Below are 23,772 nucleotides of genomic sequence, written 5' to 3'. Positions count from 1 at the left end.
CCACCTTGCAGCGTTTCAGCCTGTCACGGGAAAGTGATCCCACCGAGAGGTTGATGGCACTCCGACAAGGGGGAACGGTGGCAGAGTATCGGGAACGGTTTGAGGCCTTGGCGGCGACGTTAAGCGATATCCCTGAGAAGGTTTATAGAAGTGCTTTCCTCAATGGCCTGAGAGAAGACATTCGGGCAGAAGTGAAAATGCACAGGCCTATTGGGCTGCCTGAAACTATGGACTTGGCCCAAAAAGTGGAAGACAGGCTGGAGGCAGTGCACCAGGTACGGAAGGGTCGGGCGGGTCGGAGCACCCGGGTAGAATTTTGGAGTTAACCGGCTTATAATAATAGCCCTAGCTTATCGGACATTCCAGAGGGCTCCCTTCGATCCCAAACGCCGTGCGACCCCCCCACGGCTCCGTGACACCGAGATGCTTCTGGAGGGACGGTGGGTATGATGGCTACCAGCGGCTCATCCTTCCGAAGGCTCTCTTACGAGGAAATACAACAGAAACGGGCACGTGGACTTTGCTTCAGGTGCGATGAAAAGTTTAGCCCGGGACACCGCTGCAAACTCCGCCAACTCCAGGAGGAGATTATTGAAGGTAACGTTGATTTATCACTTAATTCCCTTCGGGGATTTGCGTCCGCAAAGACCATGAAGCTGCGAGGAACCATCGGCGACTGGGAAGTCATCGTGTTGATTGATAGTGGGGCATCCCACAGCTTAATTTCTGCAGAACTGGTGCGTACACTGAGCCTACCAACGGATTTAACTGTACGACACAAAATTCAGGTGGCGGCATGAGTTTTCACCAGAGCAGGGTGTGCCGAGGAGTTCGGTTGCTCATACAAGGGCACTGGGTTGTCGAGGATTTTTTTCCGTTTGAATTGGGCAGCGCGGAGGTCGTTTTGGGTATCACGTGGCTACGCACTTTAGGTGAAGTACGGGCGGATTGGGCAAACTTCACCATGAAGTTCCAGCAGGAGGGCAGTTGGGTCCAATGGACTGGGGATCCATCCCTCAGCTACTCACCGGTAAGCTTTCGTTCTTTGACTCGTTTTTGTTAGGCACGGGAGGTGGGGGTGCTCCTGGAATTAAACTCAGTAGGGGAGGAAGGGCAGGACATGGAAGCACACAACTTGCCGCCGGAATTTGATGGCCTTATCCAGGAATTCCGCCACGTCTTTGATACTCCAAAAGGGCTACCACCGCGTCGAGTAAGGGACCATTGGATAATCCTGCGAGATGGAGCGACTCCTCCCAATGTTCGGCCTTACCGGTACCCGCAGATACAAAAGGGGGATATAGAAAAATTGGTCTCGGACATGCTGGCTTCAGGCATCATAAGGCCTAGCAGTAGCCCCTATGCCAGCCCGGTACTTTTGGTTAAGAAAAAAGACGGCAGTTGGTGATTCTGCATTGACTACCGAGCCTTGAACCAGCTCACGGTACCGGATAAATTTCTAATTCCGATCATCGACGAGCTGCTGGATGAGCTACATAGAGCCATGGTCTTTTCCAAATTGGATTTGAAGGCAGGATACCACCAGATACGTGTGCGGGAAGGCGACGTGGAAAAGACGGCGTTCCGCACTCACGAGGGGCATTACGAGTTTCTCGTTATGCCCTTTGGCCTCACTAATGCGCCGGCCACATTTCAATCGTTAATGAATTCGGTATTTCGCCCTTATCTCCGGAAGTTTGTATTGGTTTTTTTTTATGACATACTGGTTTACAGCAGGTCTTGGGAGGAGCATTGCGGGCAAGCAGGAATCCTTATTTGCCAACTACAAGAAATGCATTTTCGGCCAGCAGAAGGTGGAATACCTTGGCCATGTCATCTCCGCTGAGGGTGTGTCCGCCAACCCATCCAAGGTCGAGGCCATGCTCTCGTGGCCTACTCCTCGGAACGTTAGGGAACTTCGTGCATTTTTAGGGCTCACGGGCTACTATAGGTGGTTTGTGAGGGGTTACGGTACCCTTGCCCGTCCCCTCACCAATCTGCTTAAAAAATGGGCTTTCCTTTGGACCGACTTGGAGGACGCAGCCTTCGTTCAATTGAAGACAACAATGACGGAACTCCCCGTTTTGGTCATGCCGGACTTTACTAAACTGTTTGTGGTGGAGACGGATGCCTCCGGAATGGGGGTGGGAGCCGTCTTAATGCAGGAAGGCCGACCCCTTGCTTACTTTAGTAAGGTGCTGTCAGCCTCGACCCGGCTGACCTCAGTATATGAGCGCGAGCTCCTGGCCATCGTGCTCGCTGTGCAGAAGTGGAGACATTACCTCTTGGGGTGACACTTTGTCGTGCGTTCAGACCAACGGAGTCTGTGGTTTCTCCTTGACCAGCGAGTTCTTCCCCCAGAGTAGTTATGCTTGGTGGCCAAACTGCTTGGATATGACTTTGAAGTACAATATAAAAGGGGTGCAGCAAACAAGGCCGCCGATGCCTTATCCCGGCGAGGAACCGCAGCAGACGTCTCCCTTGCGGCCTTGTCTATTCCCCATCATTTTGACATCGAGGGCCTTAAAAAAGAGCAGCAGGCAGACTAGGATTGTGCCCTGCTTATTTCTGCCGTGCAGCATGATCAGCCCCTGCGCGAGGGATATGGGATTCACCAGGGTTTGCTCTACTTCCGGGATCGCGTCGTTCTGCCTCCATCGTCGGACTGGATCACTCGGGTGCTGCATTATTTCCACGACTCGGTGGTTGGAGGGCACTCAGGGTTCCTGCGGACATACAAACGGATAGCAGCCGTTTTCTTTTGGAAAGGAATGAAGAAGGCCATAAAGGATTATGTGGACAAGTGTGAGACGTGCCAACACTCGAAGACGGAAGCGTTGTCGCCGGCAGGGTTGTTACAGCCGCTGCCTATCCCAGCTCGAATTTGGGAAGATGTTTCTATGGACTTTATCGGCGGCCTTCCAAAGTCACGGGGGATGGATACCATTTTAGTTGTCGTCGATCGCCTATCCAAATATGCACATTTTTTTTTCCGTTGGCGCACCCCTACACGGCCATCCAGGTGGCTGCCTTGTTTTTTCGCGAGATCGTTCGATTACATGGGTTTCCCCGTTCCATCGTTAGTGACCGTGACTCCACCTTTATAAGTCATTTCTGGCGTGAGATGTTCAGGCTACAGGGCACACGGCTACACCCGAGCATGGCCTATCATCCCCATACGGATGGCCAGACGGAAGTTACAAATTGCTGTTTGGAAACGTATCTTCGATGTTTCGCCTGCGACAAACCGCGGCAGTGGCTATCTTTTTTACCTTGGGCAGAGTATTGGTTCAATACAACGTATAACGCTTCCACCAAATACTCTCCTTTCCAAGTAGTGTATGGCCGCAATCCTCCCCCCCCTGTATCGTTTTCCCGAAGGTTCAACGGCCGTCAATGAGGTTGGTGTTCAGCTCCAGCAGTGCAATCACATGCTGGACACCCTCAAGGAGCACCTACTCTTAGCACAGCAACACATGAAGCATTTTGCCGATCAACAACGTCGAGAGATCAATTTCACCCTTGGAGACTTGGTTTTACTTAAGCTGTGGCCCTATTTGATGAAGTCCATGGCTAGAAAGGTCAATGAAAAACTTAGCCCCCGTTTTAATGGGCCTTTCACCGTTTTGGCTAAGATCGGACCAGTCGCATACCACCTTAAATTGCCGGACAGCTCCAAAATTCACCCGGTCTTCCACGTGTCTCAGCTCAAAGCTTTTAAGGGACAACATTACAATGGTTTGGCACTACCGGAACAGTTGACTGATGAGCTGGAGCTCCTAGTCCAACCGGCCTCGATTTTGGATTATCGCTCCGTTGTTGTCGGGGGGCACCGGGTACAAGAGGTGCTGGTGCAATGGAAGGGGTTGCCGCAGGCAGATGCGACCTGGGAGCCATTAGTAATCGTTGCTGAACAGTTTCCGGACTTCGACCTTGGGGACAAGGTCGAACTGGAGAAGGGGAGTAATGTTAGACCTCCAGTCCTCTAGTTTGTGTATGCCAGAAGGAGTAAGAATGTACAGGGGCAGGAGGGGAATTTAATTAACACTGAGTCAGGGCAAGGGTAAGGGGCGTGTTGTTAGGATACAGTTATGGGTTATGGGGCTGTGTGCCAGGGTAGGATATGGGGAAGAAGTCAGTTAGAGGAGATGGGAATAAATAGTCCTCGGGTACAGAGGAAAAGGTATTGAGAATTAAGTAGAAGATTGAGTCTGTGGAGGTTTGGAGGAGTCCTCGAACTCTCCTCCATCTTTTATTTCCAGCGTTGTATTTGGTTTCCCTGTTCTTGTTTTCCACTGTGATTCAATAAAAGGATCCAGGCCATTTTCCTGGTTAATTTTCAGAATTCTTGCTATACTTCTTAGTTTAATTGCTCTAGGGTGACTAGAACGAAGGGAGTCCTAACATAAAGACTTTGAAGAAATCAAGCTGGTCAAGGAACAACTTAAAGGTGAGTTTGAAATGAAGGAGATGGGGCCTACAAGTAAGATTTTAGGCATGCAGATCATAAGAGACGAGTCAGAGGGAACACTTTTTGTGTCTCAACATAGTTACATTGAGAAAGTGTTAAAAAGATTCAATATGGATCAGTCAAAGCCTGTTTTGACACCATTAGGGCAACATTTCAAACTTTCACTAAAAGATGCACCAACTTCTAAAGAGGAGGCTAGATATATGCTGAGGATACCTTATACCAATGCTGTGGGGAGCTTAATGTATGCCATGATCTGTACACGTCCAGATCTGGCCTATTCAGTAAGCGTTGTCTGTAGGTATATGGGAAACCAAGGAGGTCACACTGGGAAGCAGTCAAATGGATCTTCAGATATCTTAAAGGGCCAGCAGGGAAAGGTTTGCTGTATCAGAGACAGGACAAAGGCAACAGTTTGGTGACAGGTTTTGTTGATTCAGGCTATGCTGGTTGTTTAGATACTAGGAGGTCTCAAACTGGATATATCTTTGAGTTTTGTGGTAATACTGTAAGCTGGAAAGCTAATCTTCAACGTGTAGTGTCTCTTTCAACAACGGAGGCTGAATTTATAGCTGTTATAGAAGCTGTAAAGGAGGCTATTTGGATGCAAGGGATGGTTAAGAGTCTGGGATTAGGCAGAACAGTTGCAAAGGTCTTTTGATAGTCAAAGTGGGATCCACTTAGCTAAAAATCAGGTCTATCATGAAAGGACAAAACACATTGATGCAAGACTTTACTTTGTCAGAGAAGTAATTAAAAAGGGTGAGGTGAATTTGGTGAAAGTGGCAACAGAGGAAAATCCAGCTGACATGCTTACTAAGCCATTGCCAGGTTCCAAATTTGAGAATCGCTTAAAGTTGCTTCGAGTAGCAGACTGGAAGAAGACAAGTTAAAATCAAGCCAAGGTGGAGATATGTTGTAAAATTGGCTAGGATTTTAACAGCTCAACAGAGGAAGGAAAAGAAGTGAAGATACATGGGCAAACACGTGGGCAGCTCTACATGATTACTGTGTACTGTAGTATATAGGAATAATACTACAAACAGATTAGTTTTGGAATCAACCAATAGGATTAGAGTTTTATTAATCCGTTAAAACTAAATCTGTAATATATAGTAAGCTTGTACTGTTTTCTTTTTCTAGAGAGAGGTCGGTGTAAGAGAGAACATAGAGACAGAAACTCTAGAGGAGAGAGAAGCTCTAGAGGTTATGCGTTCTTGATTTCCATTAATGAGAATAAAAGCTTTGTTGAGGGATTCTTTCAATTTCGTTTTCTCTTTGATCTGTTGTGTGTGTGGAATTGTTCTGGGAATTTCTAAGGGGCTTTTACAACAATAATAGCTATTTCTAAATCTCTTGATCTAAGTTTTATGATCTGTAATTAAAAATTAAGACCATTCAGTTGTGCTATAACATTGATTTATATGAGAGGGCATCAATTAAAGAAATGCTAGAACAAGTTAATTTTGGGTTGCTAAATACTGATATACACGATATGTGGTACAGTGCATAGATGCATATCCAAAAATGAGCAGTGAAATGAAGAAACTCTATTACAACAAAGGGCTTGCCTGCAACAGATCTCCAATGTTCACTACAAGAGCCCCGGGGACAGGAGGCACGTCTATCCACCGGTTTTGCCACAGAACTTGGAGTCCGCCAACATGGTCTTGGAGTAGGATGGTCAGAAAATCAGGGTCAGAGTGTTTGGTAGTTCCCATAGTCAGTTGAGGCTCGGGGCACGGCGGATAGTAGTGACTCAGAACAACATGACCCTTTGCGCAATCCATTCCTATGAGGTGGTCGGGTTTCAGTTCCAGCACCTGCGATAGCAGTTGGAAGAGAGTGGTGCCTAATTTGTGAACTTTATCAGAGTACTCCATGGTTATATCTCTAAAAGATATGTATCAAGAAAGCGGATTAGCTATGATGAGAAATAAAAGAAATAACTGTTTAAAAATGTCTTTGCACAAACTCCCAACGAGGAGCGAATGTGTTATATCTAGATTGCTCTGGTCTTCATATCAGGTTACAAAATGAGATTCTCAATCAAATGAACAGAATCTCTTTTTCTTTTTCCTCATCCTATATTGCAAAATTTTCACTGACATTGTTTCCCTCTCCTGTTTGTTGTGCAAATATCAGCATTCTACAAAAATAGCTTCCTACTCAGAAGCGAAAATCGCTATGAAAATTACTGAAATCATTTGGGTCTTTTTTAAAGCGTTAACACTGTATTGACCAAGATTACAAAGAAAGTATCAAGCCCAAAAATCGAATATCAATTAACAACAATTCAGGACTAATCATGCTAATTAATATATCGATAAAAATAAAAAAAAAAAAAAAAAAAAAAAAAAAAAAAAAAAAAAAAACAAGAAAGAGTGAATATTTAACCAATCCATAAACTCGAAACTCCACAAAAGAAAAAATATGATACAAGTTTTGAGAAGTACTCAATAATTTTAGTTCCAAAGGCAAATTCCAATCCAAGATAACCATTCCAACTTTTCAAATACATGTTACAAAACCAAAAGGGCTAAAATATCTTATCAAACAATGAAAAGAAGTTTCAATCTTGCAACAGAAAATTCAAGTTTCAAACCACCAAATAATCAATACCTGCAAACAAGAGGCAGTTCTTGAGGGTCAAAAGACTCAGGACCCATAACACAAAACAAAGTGTCCCTCCAATTAGCAGCCTTAGACTTGTACAAATCGAAGTTACTCATGTACTTCACTTTTCTCCCCATCTCTCTACTGTAATACTCTCTCTTCATCTCCATCGGCAGCTCGTGAAACCCACGCGCCGCCACCAGCATCGCCTCGAGAACTCCCCCGGGAATGCCGTGGTTCACCACCTGGAAGAACCCCACCTCCTCCGCCGCTCGCCGGACCGCATCGACGGCGCCGGGGAGGTCGCCGAGGTCGACAACCGGAATGGAGAAAGGGGTTTCGTTGCGCTCGGAGTTCTCGGCGGCGAGCTCCTCCGGCGGTCGGATGAAGATGGGAGGGAGTCGGGTGACGCCGGCGTCGACGAGGCCTTTGACGCCGGATTTCGATTCGTCGAAGGTTTTAAGCTGGTGGAGACGATCGTTGACGTTCGTGGGAATGGAATCTCCGGTGAGGAATTCTGTAGAGCCCACCATTTTTTTTGTTTGTCTGTTTGTTCAGTGTGGGACTGTGAGTCAGAGTGAGTCGATGAAATTAATGAAAGTTAGAGAAGACTTATGATTGAGGTCAAAAATCATGTGGTCGAAACGATGAAAGGTGTAGTTGACACGTTTGGCAAAGAAGTTTGATTTCGCACACAGAATATTTGTTACATGTATTTTTTTTTTTTTTTTTTAAATTCAAACTCAATTTTTATGCTATAATATTTTTTTAACGTAAAGTCACTTCTCAGCTTAAATTAAAAAAGTTTAAGAGTCTCTCTAATATGATTAGAAAAAATAAACTACCAGTAGTTTTATACTTTTTAGCTGTTAGATTTTTATCAAAAACTGTCTGTTTTGCATACTTTTTTAATCCGATGTGATTTTGACCAAATTCAATAGTTAAAAATTATCCATACTAATAAGTCAGACTACCAAAAAAGATCTCTAGAAAAAATAAACTACCAATAGTTTTATACTTTTTAGCTATTAGATTTCTATCAGAAACTATCTGTTTTGCATATTTTTTCAATCTGATATAATTTTGACTAAATTTAACAATTAAAAATTATCCCTACTAATAAGTCGGACTACCAAAAAAGACCCCTTGTTCTTAATGTTAGATTAATTTTTGAAAAAAGCTAAATGGCTCCGCAGACTCATGGAGTGGGCTTTATGGCCTTGTGTGGCCCCACCTCATGTGTGTGCGGAACCGCATCTCTGCATAGCTGTTTAGCAAGATGCCCATTTAGTTAGAGGATTTGTTCTCTGATTCGAATTATGGTTCATGATTCACTACAATATTTTTTCTCACAAAAAACACACATAAATCGAAAATGGTTCTAATCCATGAACCAAACGGGCTCTTAATTTTTAATGACTTTTTCTAGTAGGCCAGTTTATGATCTTTAAATTTAGTTAAAATCACACTAAATTGAAAAAATTTACACAGTTTTTGATACAGATTTAACAATTGAAAATAGAAAATTATTGGTAGTTTATTTTTTTGTCATACCGGAAAACTCCTAATTTTGAAACGCTCAGATTTATGGGCTCACTTGGTAAGGAGGCTCTACAGGTTTGAACCAATGGGTTCAATAGAACCTTTATCATGAGACTCTAATGCCCTGTTTATTTCACCGATTCGAGTTTTGCTACAGCAAAAAGCTCTCAGAAACAGTTACATCTAACTTTTTTATTACAATAAAAAGTTTTCACATAAAGTCGCATCTAAATTCGAATTAAAAACTCGAATCAGCGAACTAAACGGGCCCTAAAAACATATTTAGATTGAAATCCTAATGGGACATTTAAACCTCTCTCAACCCTAAAAATGAGAACTCACCTCCCCCTTGAGTTTTGCCTATTTGAACCCATATGGTTCTAACTCCGTTTTTTACACACATAAAAACAAACTTTCAAACCCCACATAACGTAATACATGGTTCAAACTCAAAAGGTTCAAACCACATAAATTTAAACCGACTTATGAAACGAGCCATAAAAATTTTTATGTTAAAACCTTACAATGTACAACACAGAAGTACCCGTACTCACAAGTTAAACAAAGTACAATTAAAAGTTTCCTAAAAAGAAACAAAAAATAAAAAAACATGCAACTTGAAGAATTCTGATGGTGATTGTATGCTTTTGGCCTTTGAAATGTTAAAAAAATGGGAGATTCTTTGATATGTTTAGCGTATCGGTAGGTCTGATTTTTCTAATATTTGCATATGTGTACCTTTTTTTTTTTACTTTTACGTGATTTTATGCAGATTTAACAAACAGAAAACTTGAACTGAATTTATGCAGATTTAACGAATAGAAAACTTGAACTGCCGATACGTTGACGTACCGGAGAAGGTCTCTAAAAAAATAGTCAGTAATATTTACGTAAAAAATTATGTTATTATTGGGACATTGTTGTCTATATCAAATTTCAAAATTTCTTTGTCAATTTTAATCTCAAGTATTAAAATCAAAGTTTAAGGCGTAATCGGTTGAAGGAAAAAAATTGAAAAATCAAATTAACACACTAAAAAGTCTAATAACCACAATAACTACATGAAGAAAGAAGAAAAACACACATTTTCAAGACAAAAAAAAAAAAAAAAAAAAAACCCTAATAAAAGTCATGCACTTTTTATGCACTCTATAATGACACATCGGCAACACTAGAAATATAAAAACAATAATGACACATAAAAGACAGCATGAAATTAACTACGCAGAGAATTTATTGACGCATAAAAGTACTTAGTACCACTACTATTGGTGAAACAGAAGGCCTTTTTTTTTTTTTTTTTTTTTAAAAAAAAAAAAAAAAAAAAAAAAACCCTAAAAAAAGTCATGCACTTTTTATGCACTCTATAATGACACATCGGCAACACTAGAAATATAAAAACAATAATGACACATAAAAGACAGCATGAAATTAACTACGCAGAGAATTTATTGACGCATAAAAGTACTTAGTACCACTACCATTGGTGAAACAGAAGGCCTTTTTTTTTTTTTTCCTTAAAATAGTAACATAAACAATATGTAAAGCTGCATTTCAGCTATTAAGAACCAATTACTTCAGAGCATGAACTGATCTAGTCCAGGTTTACCGTCAAGTCCTTTTGTGTATATATACGAGATATAATCTTGCATAGTCGTTTCTTTGTAGATTGGGGGATATTCTTCTGATAACAACTCTTTGATTGGTCCATAGACTCTTGGTCCACTTTCTTGATCATGTTCCGTATTTCTGAAAACACTTGCCACCGAGATTCTTGGGCCTCCATTTTGTGCTAATACTCTGTGACACACACTTTTGAACTTGCCATTACTGATTATCTGCACATAATAAATAAATAAAACAATGAATTAATCACCATCAATATTATAAATTTCTTCTTACACCAAACATTTTCCTTACTATTTTAAGGCTTAATTTCACTATTTAACCCCGAACATTAAAATATTACAAATTACTCCCGTGTTTGACCAACAAAAAGTATTTGAAACTCAATAAAATCGACCGCGAGACCCCCACATCATGCGGTTGCTTCGGTTGAGCTTTTAATGATATTTTGTGACTAAAGGGTCAAACATGAACCAGAAGTATAATTCAGAGTGTAATTTAGAATGCTTTAAAGTTTAGGGGGCACGGATGGAACATTAATAAACGTAGTTCGGGATTCAAAATTGAAATTAATCCTGTCTTTAAATAAACTTGCCTGCATCATGTCACCAATGTTTACAATTAGAGATCCTGGGGTTGGTGTCACATTGACCCATTGATGTTGATGGAGGACTTGAAGTCCACCAATTTGGTCTTGTAGAAGCACGTTCATGAAGGCACTGTCAGTGTGTTTGGCGATGCCCAGAGTCAAGTCTGGTTGAGGGCAAGCTGGATAGTAATTGCCAGCAAAAAACTGTCCCTTGGCACAATCCATGTCTCCCAAGTGGTTTGGATTCAGCCCAAGAGCTTCTGACAACAATTCCAACAGAGTAAATCCTAGGCTCCTTATTTTCTCCGAGTATGCCATCATTATGTCTCTGCCAAGAAGTTGATTAAGTTCATGTAATTAATGAAACTACTTTAAGAGGGAGATTAATCATCTCCAATGTAAAATACTAATATTATATTTACTATTAAAAAAAATTATAAGGGACAATGTATGATAAAGAGGAAAAGTTTAATGCATCAACAAATTTGAGGCCTTTAAGGCGAAAATTTTTAAAAGGGCCTTTCTTTCATATTAAAAAATTTAAAAATTCAATTAAACCTATTTTAACTTTACTTTTCTTGTCTTTTAAGATGCAAAATTATTGATTGAATCTTTATATTAAAATTTATCTAATATTTTTTTTAAACAAAATAGCTATTGCGAATCTCAAACAATAGTAATAAATAAATTGGCAAGAAAGAAGTATGGAATAAAGATATAAATTTGAAAAGCTCTTGTAATAAGGTTGATGAGTGAGTACTGAGTAGGAAAACAAGTAAAGGCAAAAGCAGGACTCAAAAGAGCTTAATTTTTTTTTCTTTTTTATCCATATATATATATTTTAATTTTTTAGTAGTATGTAAATTAGATATATATGAATATAGTCCTTCTGTTATGGTAGAAAAGTAATTAAAGTGAATATAGCTAGTTGATGTATATTATATGCAGAGCTTAATTTTTAATGCGTAATGCTATATAATAGCATTTCAAATAATATATTTACCTTTTGTTATACTCATGATTAACTTTTTAAACTTGTAAATTAAATTTCGTATTTTTAAATAATTTGAAAATAGTAATGCTGTAGTCTTTAATATATAAAAAGCCTAAGTCAACACAAATCAATAGCAACTATGACGTCAAATTTTTTTTTTTTTTGATATATATTATACTTGATGTAAAACTTTTGTATACATATGAAAAACTTAATACAAAAAATAACACCGGATCAGAAGATGATTTTCCAAGACAAAGATCGATTTATCATTTTAATTTGGATAATCTTGACAAATATCCCTTAAAAGTGCATGAGTCAGGATTTTTACCCTTTACTCTTGATTCATAACTTTTTAGTTAAATAATTACACTAACAAAAAGGTATTTATCAAGAGTTGGGAGTAAAAGTTTAAACTTATACACTTTTAAAGATAAATTATGCAATTTTCTCTATTAAAATTTGGCAATGTATTTAGCGATGGTCTTATGAGATCTTTCTGTGAAAAGATGCTAATAGATTACTGTCATGCTTTCCTAGTTCTCCAAATCTTTTATCTATTTTAGTATCATGAAAAATCGAATTTAGTCGTCATGTATTCCAAAATTCACGACACAAATTCAGCACGCTAAGCATACGAAGTACAATAAAGATAATTAGTGAGTGTATTGTATGAATTCTCTATTATTAAAGGGGCACAAGCTACATGTGATTATTAAGAAAAGTTACAATTATTGTTTTTAGGTGCATTTCTTAAATAAATAACAAACTAGTGGAGCTACGACAATCACATGGCACGATCAAGAATTTTTTAGTCGTATTATCGGTTTTAGCCAATACAAAACAAACCCGAAAATAAAGACAAATAAATAAAAAATAGATCAATACCTGCAAAGTTGAGGCAAATCTTCAGGATTAGGAGGATTTGGAGCCATAGAACAGTAAATGGTGTCCCTCCAGGTAGCCGCAGACGATCGATAGAAGTCGAAATTCGTGTTATACGAAAACTTTTCAGTGTATTCTCTTGTGTAAAACTTCTTCCTAATCTCAGGGTCTTGTTCGTGAAATCTTCTTATTCCTTCAATCATTTCATCCAAAGTGTTTGATGAAATTCCATGGTTGATCACTTGAAAGCAACCCCATTTCTCACATGCTTCTCTAACTTCGTCAACTATTTCCTTTCGAATAGTTGCGCTCTTATTGACGCCTTCAATGTTTATGATTGGAATAGAGTACTTAGAGTCCCCAGAAGCTAACTTAATTTCACCAAGCTTGTCCTTATCATGGATGAAAACTCGTGGAATTCTCGACACCCCGGCCTCTACTAGTCCTTTTACGCCAGTTTTCGCGTCGTCGAACGCCCTCAATTCGCTTTCTCGGTCGTACTTGGTGTGATTTTCAGTCATGACTTCACCCGAGTTTGTGCTCATTTTTCTTGTAGGAGAGAGTGTTTCTAATGGGAGCTGAGGAAAAAGCCGCCTTCTTAATAAAGATAATCAAACCCCAACTACTTGTTTCGTCATTCACAATTCACTAGAAATAAAGATACGTTATATATAGCTCAAATGCTGTCTAAGATAGAATATTTTTTTCCTTTTGGTTCAATGTTTCGGTTTCGCGTGTCCTTTCTTGTTTGTTCTTTCTGGGATAAATTTAATGGTGATCATGACATTATTTACAAGATAAGATAGACTTAATATTAATGGAAAAAAGGAACCACATTAAGGCAAATGAACAACACTAAAAAAGAAGGGGAAAAAAATTAAAAAAAAACCTACAAGAATATTTAAAACGAACGTTACAGTAAAAGCCACCTGAAGTTGAATCCGAATACATTAACCCACTTAGATTCCATTCACTACGTGTATATAACAGAAAAAAAAACATAAGATTAATAGAAACGACATCAACTTCATAAAATAACTAACATCAGATTTAGAAGACGACAACGTTAAGGTCAAACGAAAATATCCGACAGAGATTAATAGAAACGATCAAACTATGATGGCAGAAAGCATAAAACTGGCATCACTTTAAGAAAACGACAACTCTAAGCTTAAACGAAAGATATCTGATGAAGATCATCACTAGTGTTGGGATATATGCCCATAAATCAAATAAGATGTAAATATTTTGCTGATTATCAATGAAATGATGAATTTTTTTAATATTATTTTGCATACATGTGATGTTTTATAAATATCAAAATCCCTAAATTATTTTTTGATGTAACTTTAAACATTGTATATAATTATTATATGCAGAGGATAATGTTTGAAATAAAATAATCTAAACTTGTCCGTAATTATAAATTAAAGTTAGAATCTTTAATTTAAAATTACTAATGCGGTTCATTACATTCTGAATGAAACAATCTTATCCTAGATTGTTAATAATGAGATTATTGAAATGAAAGCATTTTATGTAATATGATTACATAGGACCGGAACGCGATTAATTATGAATCTCTAATAAATTCCGTTATTAAATAGAGTATTCAATGTTAATCAATGATGATCATATATGTATTAATCTTAATTCTTAGTAATTAATAAACTCCTATTTATGATATTATGTTCTTTGACATATTGAGTAATGACACATGTGAATAGTGTCAAAGTCTTGGTATATTGGGAGCATAGTAAAATAAATAGCCGGGAATATTAATTTATAAGATGAAATCCATTCCTTCATAATAAAGTAGATGGACGGTTCCCATAAGTGTTGATTCGGGAATTCAGGCAGAAATTATAAAAACGGCGTCAGCTTAATTAAATGACAACAAAAGAAAGATAGAGATAGGAACGAGGTCGATTGAACTGAAGATGAAAAAAAAATGACAATTAAATGACAGGATTTTAAAAACATTGTAAAGAATCTAAGGCCTCGTTCACTTCGTAGATTCGAGTTTTCAATTCGAGTTAAGATGTGATATTTTTTGAATTCTGAGAGCTTTTCACTGTAGCAGAAAAAGTTAGATGTGACATTTTTTAAGAGCTTTTACTGTAAAAATCTATAAGTGAAAACTTAAATGGTGAAATGAACGAGATCACAGAAAATAGAAAAGGTTAATTTAAAAAAAAAAAAGACAGAACTATTGAAACTTTAAAATTTACCAAGCGTCAACCATCAGCTTAAGCAGACAAGGGACCAGAATTCGTACCACAAAACGACCGAAATAATAAAACGACAGAGATCTTAAAACAACAATGAAATGATAGAATCCTGAAAAGAAAATCAGCTTAGGAAAATGTCATACAATATAAGAAGTTTCGAATATATCACTTTGATATCATGTATTTTTTTTATATAATATTAAAATGGCACCCTTCACGTTTTAGAATATATACATATATATAATTTTGATAGCTAAAGCAGATTTTTTTTTTTTTTTTTTTTTTTTTTTTTTTAAAAAAAAAAGTGTTCTGTTATAAATTTTATAGCGAAAGCAAATTTTTTTTTTTTTTTTTTTTTTTTTTTTGTAAAAATGAAAGGTTCTTAATACCATTTTCTTCTGTTTATTTAATGGGTCTAAACCTAAGGAAAGAACTGAAAAATATCATTTATTGATATATGAACACAAGGAAAATGTTTACTCTTATTTCAGGCCACTTAAAAAAAAGGAGAAACATGTTAGAAAAGACATTTCAGTCCTATAAGACGCTTGCAAGATACTAGGATGACATTGTTTAAAATATTAAGGTACTATTTTGATATTATAAAAAATACAAGGTATGATAAAGTGAGTTTTTTTTTAAGAACACAGATACCAAAGTGACTTTTCTAAATTTAAAAACTGTTGGACTCAAATCACCTGTCCAACTTTTAGGGTATTTTTGATACATATACTCAAAATTAAAATCATGATTCTATTACAGTGTTTTCTTCTAATAAAGAATTTGTATTAATAAAATTTCCGTCAATAGTTCTCTCACAAAGAATTTGACTTAAAACTCAAATCATGGTTCAAATACACTTTCTAAACGAGCCATTGGTGTATTAATTGATGTCTAACTAATCAAATTATGATACATCGTTTAATAGATTTAAATATCAAAGCATGAAAAAGGTACTTAAAAATATATTTCAATTTATTGAATGATATAACACGATTTGATTCATTAGACACGATTCAAGATATTAAAATTAAAAAGGTGATTTAAATTCGTTATTTTCAATGAAAAGCTAAGGAAAGCCAAGACAATTAAACCCCCACGGCTACTTGTTTTGTTTTTCACCATTAATGATCACCAAGGATAAAGAAAGGTGTCTAAAGATATATGGCATATTTCTTCTTTATGGTCCTTTAATATCGGTCGCCTGTGTCGTTTATTGTTTGTTCTTTTGTGGGCTGAAACTAAATGGAGATGACAACTTTTCTTGAATGGATAAACATCTCATGTAAACAACAACAATCAAGCAGACAAAGAAGAGAAGAGCAAATTTGCTAGTAGTTCAAGTTTGGGAATTCATGCAAATTTTGGAAGTAATTATAAAGTCATTATAAAAAACAAAAACTAGAAACATATACGGCATCTTGCAATTGAATGTGAAACTCCTTGTAGGATTTTGGTAGCTAGTCTGAGACAACTAGAGTGAACTAGTAGAATTTCCAACGTCCGTACAATTATACAAAGTAAAAAAAGAAAGGAAAAAAAAAAGAGCTCTTCATGAATAGAGGAATGTCCCTGATTCTCACTGCACCTATTGTATGTAAGCTCAAAAAAGGTAAAATTCTAAACAAAAGTGGAACGATCAATACTCAAATTCCATTAATTTGGTTTTCCAATCACAATCATAAAGATATATAAATTAGATTGAGTATAATTCTAAATTCTAGTTATTCACTGTCAATGACTCTTCTTCTAATTTACCCATGAAAAAACTACAAATGTGAGGGCCAAAAGTTGTCTTCTTCTGGGCCTGCTGGCTAGTAATGGCCCATGAATACTAGTTCCTTCCTACAACCCAAAGAATGTCCAAGTGGTTTGGATTAAGCTCAATTGCTTCTTCCAAAACATTATGTTCCCTTAGTTGAGACTTCAGAGTAAGAATTCATGTTCCAGTAAAAGTTCATCATTTTACCCCCAAGAAGAAAAGTAAAAATTCATCAAGCTCTTGCAGTGAAAAGGTGTTTGATACCTGAATTCGTACCAAGCCTATTAAGGATCCAGGTTTAATTCTTTTCGTCCTGCGACGTTATTGGACTCATTTCGTAGACCCAAGCCACGCTTGGAGAAATCATGTGGGTTATGGTTTGGTGGGCTATGAGTGATCACATAGGCCCATTTGTCCTTAATTTGACCAACTTTGACACCTGCTCGGGGAGTTTTTCAAAATTAGTCAAATTAAACATGAATGGGTGATGGAGGATTCAACTCAAGAAAGCCTTACCTTGTCTTTGGAAGCTCAAAATTCTTTATTTCAGTCCTTGAAAGGCCCAAAACCCAAGCATGATCCTTCAAAAATTTTCTCCAACTCAAAGACGTGAGAAATCCATTAGTTTTTACTCATTCAGAGGCTTTTCTCGCAATTAGACATGCCTCTCGGAGCACTCCCTGTGTCAAGCATGCTTTCCAGCTGTTCTCCATATAAGGTTGTCCATTCGGAGCACTTGTGCACATTTAGTGCAACTTGGTGTCAGAGCTATCTATTGTCAGAGAAAGTATAATGGCTACTTGGTCATTCTCGTACAAACAATCTCTGATGAACGTTTGACACATGATGAGACCCCAAAAATAGAAAGTCTTTGGAGCACTTGGTTGAGTTAAACACTCTCGGAGATTTCAGGTCTGAAGTCACTTCACGTCAGCTTAAAATCTAGAACTTGGCCTTCAAGTATTTCCACTTCTAAGGTTTCATTTATCCTCCTTCGACAAGGTGGCTGGGATTTTACTCCAAACGGAATTGCTTGTGCCTTACTTCGTCAAAACGCCGCCGGAGCAAATTTCTATAAACTTTTCATCCCATCTTTGGTGAGTCTTTGTCAAAATCGAAAAGCTATCTGATACCTTTCCTCTGAATGAGAATGCTCCGTCAGCCAGCCGCCATTTCATCCATTCGAGAATCTTCCATTCCATTTCTGGACCATCTTTTTGTCAAACTAAGAAAGGCCCCTGATAGCCTTCCTCCAAATGAAAATGAGTATTCAAACCTCCGTCAGAACAGTTGTCAAGCATTCGCATCTCCACTTATAAATACTCCATTGTCTTCTTCATTTCAACAACACAAGACCAACACACCTACACTTCAGAAAACACATCAGAGTGCTGAAACTCTCCCTTTGAGTGCTTTCTTCAAGTGTTTTGCTACAAACACTTGGAGTTTTCTTCAAGTTCTTGAGGAACCTCATAGTTTTTAAGTGTTGACCTGCTTAGAAACTCCTCAAGAACACTTTTCAATCATCTTCCAACACTGCCTAAGAGTATTCTGAGGGTTATCTTCATACTTTCTAAAATGTATTCAACCTCCAAACCTCAGAGTCACTCTCGTCTACTGTCAGAGAGAGCGCTCCAAATGATCCCCACACTCTCGACACAACTTGCATTTGCTTACGGAGCTCTGTCATCAGACTCCTCCATATCACGTTTCTCCACCAGCGCCCCATCCACCAACAAAGCTGCATACTCAAAGCCTCCAAACGCAAACTGCTTTTGTAGCCTTTCTCCATCCAAAAGCCTTATACACCACTCGAGTCACCTCTTCCATTAACTATGCGATCATTCTTCCCACCATTCTTCATTCGGGAAGTTCTTCAATATATATTTTTTTCAATTTTCTAACATTTTTGCAGTAGAATTTCGTGATTTTGACAATAAATCAACAAAATACTTACATGTGCATACCATCGTCGGAGGTCCTACTGTCGTCATCTACTTTGAAGGCCCGTTAAGTTTTGTGGCCACGTATAAACCACCAACAACGAGTTAAATACTTACACGTGCACACCCCCACCACGTCATACCTTCCGGATCTACCGAACCCCGACATTAAGGTGACTCCACTGGGGATCTTAGCCCGCAAATCATGCCAACTCAGTCCAAGAGAATCCACCTTGGCAGAACCTTGCAAGAGATGAAGGAATCTACCTTTCGACATGACACCAATGGTGCTCACTAAGAGGACGAGAAACAACCTACAATCCCGAATATTGTGGCCATGCTCCGAGTCCTCGAAGAGTCTCACAATGAGCTATTCTCCAGAGTAAACTCACTCTGAGAGCATTTTGAGCCTAAACCTGCTATGGAGCCTGCTAATGATATGACTCCACAGAAGGCTTCTGCTCCGGAACACCTAAGCCTTCAGAGCAAGCCTCCGACAAACCTCTCACCTGTGACGATGTCCTCACTATTTTGGAGCAACACGCTTATGGAATCACTCTGGAGTATGCCAAATATTTACCTTAGCCTCCTTATCCTCAAGAGTTGTACTAAAAGCCATACCCTATGGGGTATGAGTCTCCATCCTTCATGTTCTTCGATGGCCACAAAGGCAACCCGCAGGAGCACATCAGCCACTTCCTCGACACGCTTGGTAAGTATGTCAGAGATCGCGACTTTCGCCTCCGAGAATTCTCTAACTCTCTCGCGAATAGAGCGCATGCATGGTACACCACTTTAGCTCCCGAGTATTTCAGAACTTGGGAAGAAATGGTCACTAACTTTTGCAGGAAATACTTCCAAAATGAAGAGAAAGTTTCCATCATCCAACTAAGCAATACTCGTCAGAGGCGTGGAAAAGATCTCTTGGATTTTGTTCAGAGATTTCGTGACCATGCGCTTGATTCCTACGATGAGAATGATGAAGCAGCTCTTGTTGATATTTACATCAATAACATTATTCTGGAGTATCCCGTCCATTCATAGGCATTTGCCAATTCTCTCGCCTCTTTGAGTCTACTCGAAGGACTGTTCTGTCCGTCTGAGTTTCTGATTCTCAACGGAGTTGGAGGGAAATGAAAGCTTCTGCTCCGTAAACTCTTACTGTCTTCGACAGGCCCGCTAGACCTCCTCCGTCAAAGAAGCAGTCTGCTCCATCGTCGAAGGCTTTATTGCCTCCGTTGCCTTACTCCAACAAAGAGTTGCATGTTGTGCTGGAACAATTGCTCTGTGATGAAGTAATCCTCCCTTTTATGCCAAGAAAGCCACCTTCCGAATTTGACAAGAAGCACCTAAGGTATTGCCTCTATCATTAGTACGTGAGTCACCCCACGTCGATGTGCAACTCTATTTGGAGGATTCTCCATGCAAAAATTAAAGAAGGCACGCTTTTGCTTTCCGAAAAAAATTCAAAGCATCGACTTCGATCCTCTTCCTCGTCACAAAGGAAAGAATCTTGTGCCATGATTTCCAATTGATTCGACGAGGTGTAAGGCGGTGACTTCGACGGGGAGATTCGAGCGTGGCCTAATGATCCAAAGCCTCTAGAAGAAATTTGGGACCCTCCAACAATTGTGAAAAGGTTTTTTCAGGACCTACACCCACCACCTCACTCTAGTATGCCCATGTTGCCTCTGACAAGATGGGAAGATAATCTAGAGGAATAAGGAACTTCCATGCAAATGCCGCCCGTTAAGAGAGCTTGAATCCGAAGAGGAGCTCCAGCTAGCCCTCAACAACATTGTGAGAAAAGTTCATGAGCCACCTGCAGGGCCTTCCGTCGACATGCTCCGATGGGAGTTGGCTACCAAAGAAGGGAGACTTGTTGCAAAGTGACGTCTCACCTACCCTAAACCAAGACTGAAGGTGATAGTCATAAGTTCCTCTCCAAAGGTGTCGCCTGACAGAGAATCCCCTCTGAACATGTCTTTAGAGTTGTGCACTCCAGGTTCGTCCCTTCAGCAACTTGCTGCTTCAAAGCAAACTGTTTCTATGCACATGATCATTGAGAAATCTTATCCAGTCGAAATTCCTAATTGGTATTTCCCCAGTCACCTTTATGAAGATGATGATTTTCTTGTCACTGATGAAGTCATGGGCATGTTCCCAGAACCGGGGTATTATCTCTTCGAAGCACCTTCCGCTTTGACAGACAGTCTGGCTCCATCAACCGATAAGTCATCCAGAGATGGCACCCCAGATCGTGAATCTGTTGCCATAATTTTCCATCCCAGTGAGGAAGATCAGAGATGATCAATGTTTTGACAACATCAGTGGTTCACGTGCTCCATCGAAGCCCAAAGTTCAAGTCATTATTTGACCAGCTTGGCCTTGGCCTGCAGGCTAGCCTAGAAGAAGAAGGAACTTCCATGCAAACATCGCCCCTTACGAGACACCTTAAATTCGAAGAGGAGCTCTAGCTAGCCCTCAACAACATTGCGAGAAAAGTTCTTGAGCCACCTGTAGGGCCCTCCTCCGACATGCTCTGATGAGAGTTTGCTGCCAATGAATGGAGACGTACTGCAAAATGACGTCTCACCTACCCTGTGACGACCCTCCTATGAGGCCGCCACTGTAACTTAAACTTTAACTTGTACTTACTGGGGTTTCTTAAAATTTGCGGAACATTTTTTTTTTTTAATATAAGAAAGAATACTTTCATAATTTGTAACAATAATTTCAAATAAGTGAATCACTAAATTTCTTAAAGCTTTTCTTAATTTCAGTTAAGATAAAACGTTCTAAAAATATCTTTCAAACAGAGCAGCATTTGAACTCTTATTTCAAATGCTCTTTAAAAGTCTTTCTAAAACTAGCCAATTCAATCGGGCCATTTAATTTTGACTTTAAAACGGATTTCGTGAGAAATCTTAAATTCAAGTACATCTTAAAGCCCTTTTAAAATCAATCATTTAAATCGTCATGTTTAAAATTTATTTATTTGTTGCATGCTCTGTTGCAACGTTCTAAAACTTAAATACTCAAAACGAGGGTTGTTAGCTACAACCTCGGTTTCTTTAACATACATATGTACCTATACTTTTTAAACATACATGCTTGAAACCTTTAAATCATATATACATATACATGATTTTTCTTAAACTTACTGCGGAAGATAACTGCGTGAGCGGTATCCATTCCCATCTCCACCATTCGTCCGCCGCTTGCCATTGCCCTTCAAGAATTGCTGATAGGTTTCTTACCTACAGCATGAACATATCTGATTGAGCTTTCGCTCAACAAGTAGGAACTATATCTCACAAAATAACTGTAAGTACACATGAATAAATATGCATGAGCTGATTATGCTTAATTATGATGTCTTACCATATTCTTATTATCTTATCTTATATTTCTTACTGATGGGCCCGAGTGCTCGCGTACCACTTGCGCGCAATCATCGGAACGTGAGGGTTTGCAAGGTCCCCCACGACACCGTGATTATAACTGGAATGCCTCCCTTGAGTCGGAGAACATTATTGTTATTTTCTGTTTCTCCCTTGTGGAGCATACCTCCCTTGTGGAGGCTGGTACGGCACTCAACTGATAATTATTCTTATAAGTTCCTCTTGACTTATTAAAGTGTATGCAATATGACATAGCATAGCATACTATAACATGGAATGTACTTAAACACATATACTTCGTGTGCACTGCTTAAGTGTATGCAGTATGATCTAACATAGTATACATAATATTAAATTAACTCAAACACATATAATTCATGTGCGCTGTTTATGTGTATGCAGCATAACATATCATCGCATACAATACTTAAAGCATAAACATGCATATATAACATGTGTAACTTTTTCTTTAAAAATCTATTCATACTGTAGGCGAGATTCCTACTTACCTGATTTACAGAGCTGGAATCCACTCTTCGCCAAACAGCCTATTCTCTTACTTGCTTACTTCTGAAAATGAACACCCATTGAGAGTGTGAAATTATCTGTCATTTGCTATTCTATTTTAGCAACTTATGAAGGAAATCTAACCCTTTACTTAAGGTATGTATTCCTTTCCTTTATTGAAGGATAATTTACTATAAGAATCAATTTATTAAATCCTCAAAATCTTATTTTCCTTAATTGCCATTACAAATTTGTGCTAAATTGATAATTCATTAATTATCTTATCCTTATAATAAGTCTAATAATTTAGTTAACTAATTTTGGTAATTAATTAACCATTTTATTCATATACTAAGTATACATAAGTTAGTTAATTAATCTTAGTAATTAATTAACTTCCTTAACAATATTCTAAGTCTTAGATAATTTAATTAATTAGTTTTAATAATAAATCAAATTATCATCCATAATACACTTTTAGTAAACTTTACTTTACCTCACTTTACGGGCTCATAATAGTGTTGAGGTCCATATTTACCGTCGTAAAATTAAGCGTCTAGCGTATCGTTTCTTTACGATTTTCGCTTACATGCTTATTTGAAAACCGTTAAGTTTTATTGAAAAACTATATATGACGTTTAACATAAACATAAACCTAATTCACGAATCTCATAATTAACGTATTTCGTGAAAATCATACGCTTTATATGACTATCTTAATTAAACTGTAAGCAAGGTTTGTACTTGCCTGGATTCCGAGCTAAGCAGTTTTGATAGTATCTCGCTTGTCGTGTCCTCCTGCGTATTCCTCAAAACTAATTTGGGGAAAAGCTGCAAGTACTATGAATGATCCTTGAGGAACATCGTAGCTTTAAACACTCGATTCTGATCTTCACATGTTTAGTCTGAACCACCTCGATCCGCGTGCAATCAGTACTAGACCATTCTTATCAGAATTGAATTTGGTTAAACGGATGTCACCATTTCGTTCAGCACGTCGAAACGAGTCGGGATATGGTCACGGATCATCAAACGGATGTCGATAGCCTGAGAAACGACACCTCGCCGGAATATGGCGGCGGCGGCGTACGGCGGCGGCGGCTCCCGGAGAGTTTTTCCGCGGCGGACTTGGATCCTACCCCATATAACTTGACCCTTCTGAGTCCATTGGTGCGGTCAATTTCACACCATTCAGCCTGTAA

The 23,772-nt window shown here is 38.6% G+C and overlaps 2 protein-coding genes across 3 annotated transcripts in view; both read right to left on the bottom strand.

Moving 5' to 3' along the window:
• Nucleotides 1-7,688, bottom strand: part of LOC21396009 (1-aminocyclopropane-1-carboxylate oxidase homolog 1) — a 13,089-nt gene extending 5,401 nt beyond the window's left edge. Inside the window, exons 1-2 of one of the 2 annotated variants that reach the window (XM_010095116.2) lie at nucleotides 7,094-7,688; nucleotides 6,043-6,364 (exon numbers count right to left, since the gene is read on the bottom strand). In XM_010095116.2, the coding sequence (XP_010093418.2) occupies nucleotides 6,043-6,364; nucleotides 7,094-7,620 (849 nt within the window). In that variant the 5' untranslated portion in view covers nucleotides 7,621-7,688. The remainder of the gene's footprint in view (nucleotides 1-6,042; nucleotides 6,365-7,093) is intronic. The other variant, XM_024163670.1, reaches the window with a different exon arrangement.
• Nucleotides 7,689-10,136: 2,448 nt separating this feature from the next.
• Nucleotides 10,137-13,268, bottom strand: LOC21396008 (1-aminocyclopropane-1-carboxylate oxidase homolog 1). Its single transcript, XM_024163674.1, has 3 exons — nucleotides 12,727-13,268; nucleotides 10,851-11,172; nucleotides 10,137-10,467 (listed from the first exon to the last, which is right to left on the bottom strand). The coding sequence occupies exons 1-3, from the start codon at nucleotides 13,266-13,268 to the stop codon at nucleotides 10,207-10,209; spliced, it is 1,125 nt and encodes a 374-aa protein (XP_024019442.1). The 3' UTR covers nucleotides 10,137-10,206.
• Nucleotides 13,269-23,772: the final 10,504 nt, after the last annotated feature.

This window comes from Morus notabilis, unplaced genomic scaffold, assembly GCF_000414095.1.
Source record: "Morus notabilis unplaced genomic scaffold, ASM41409v2 Scaffold147, whole genome shotgun sequence".
Lineage (NCBI taxonomy): Eukaryota > Viridiplantae > Streptophyta > Magnoliopsida > Rosales > Moraceae > Morus > Morus notabilis.
The sequence above is the reverse complement of the archived record's forward strand: the minus strand, read 5'-3'. Positions and strand labels throughout refer to the sequence as shown.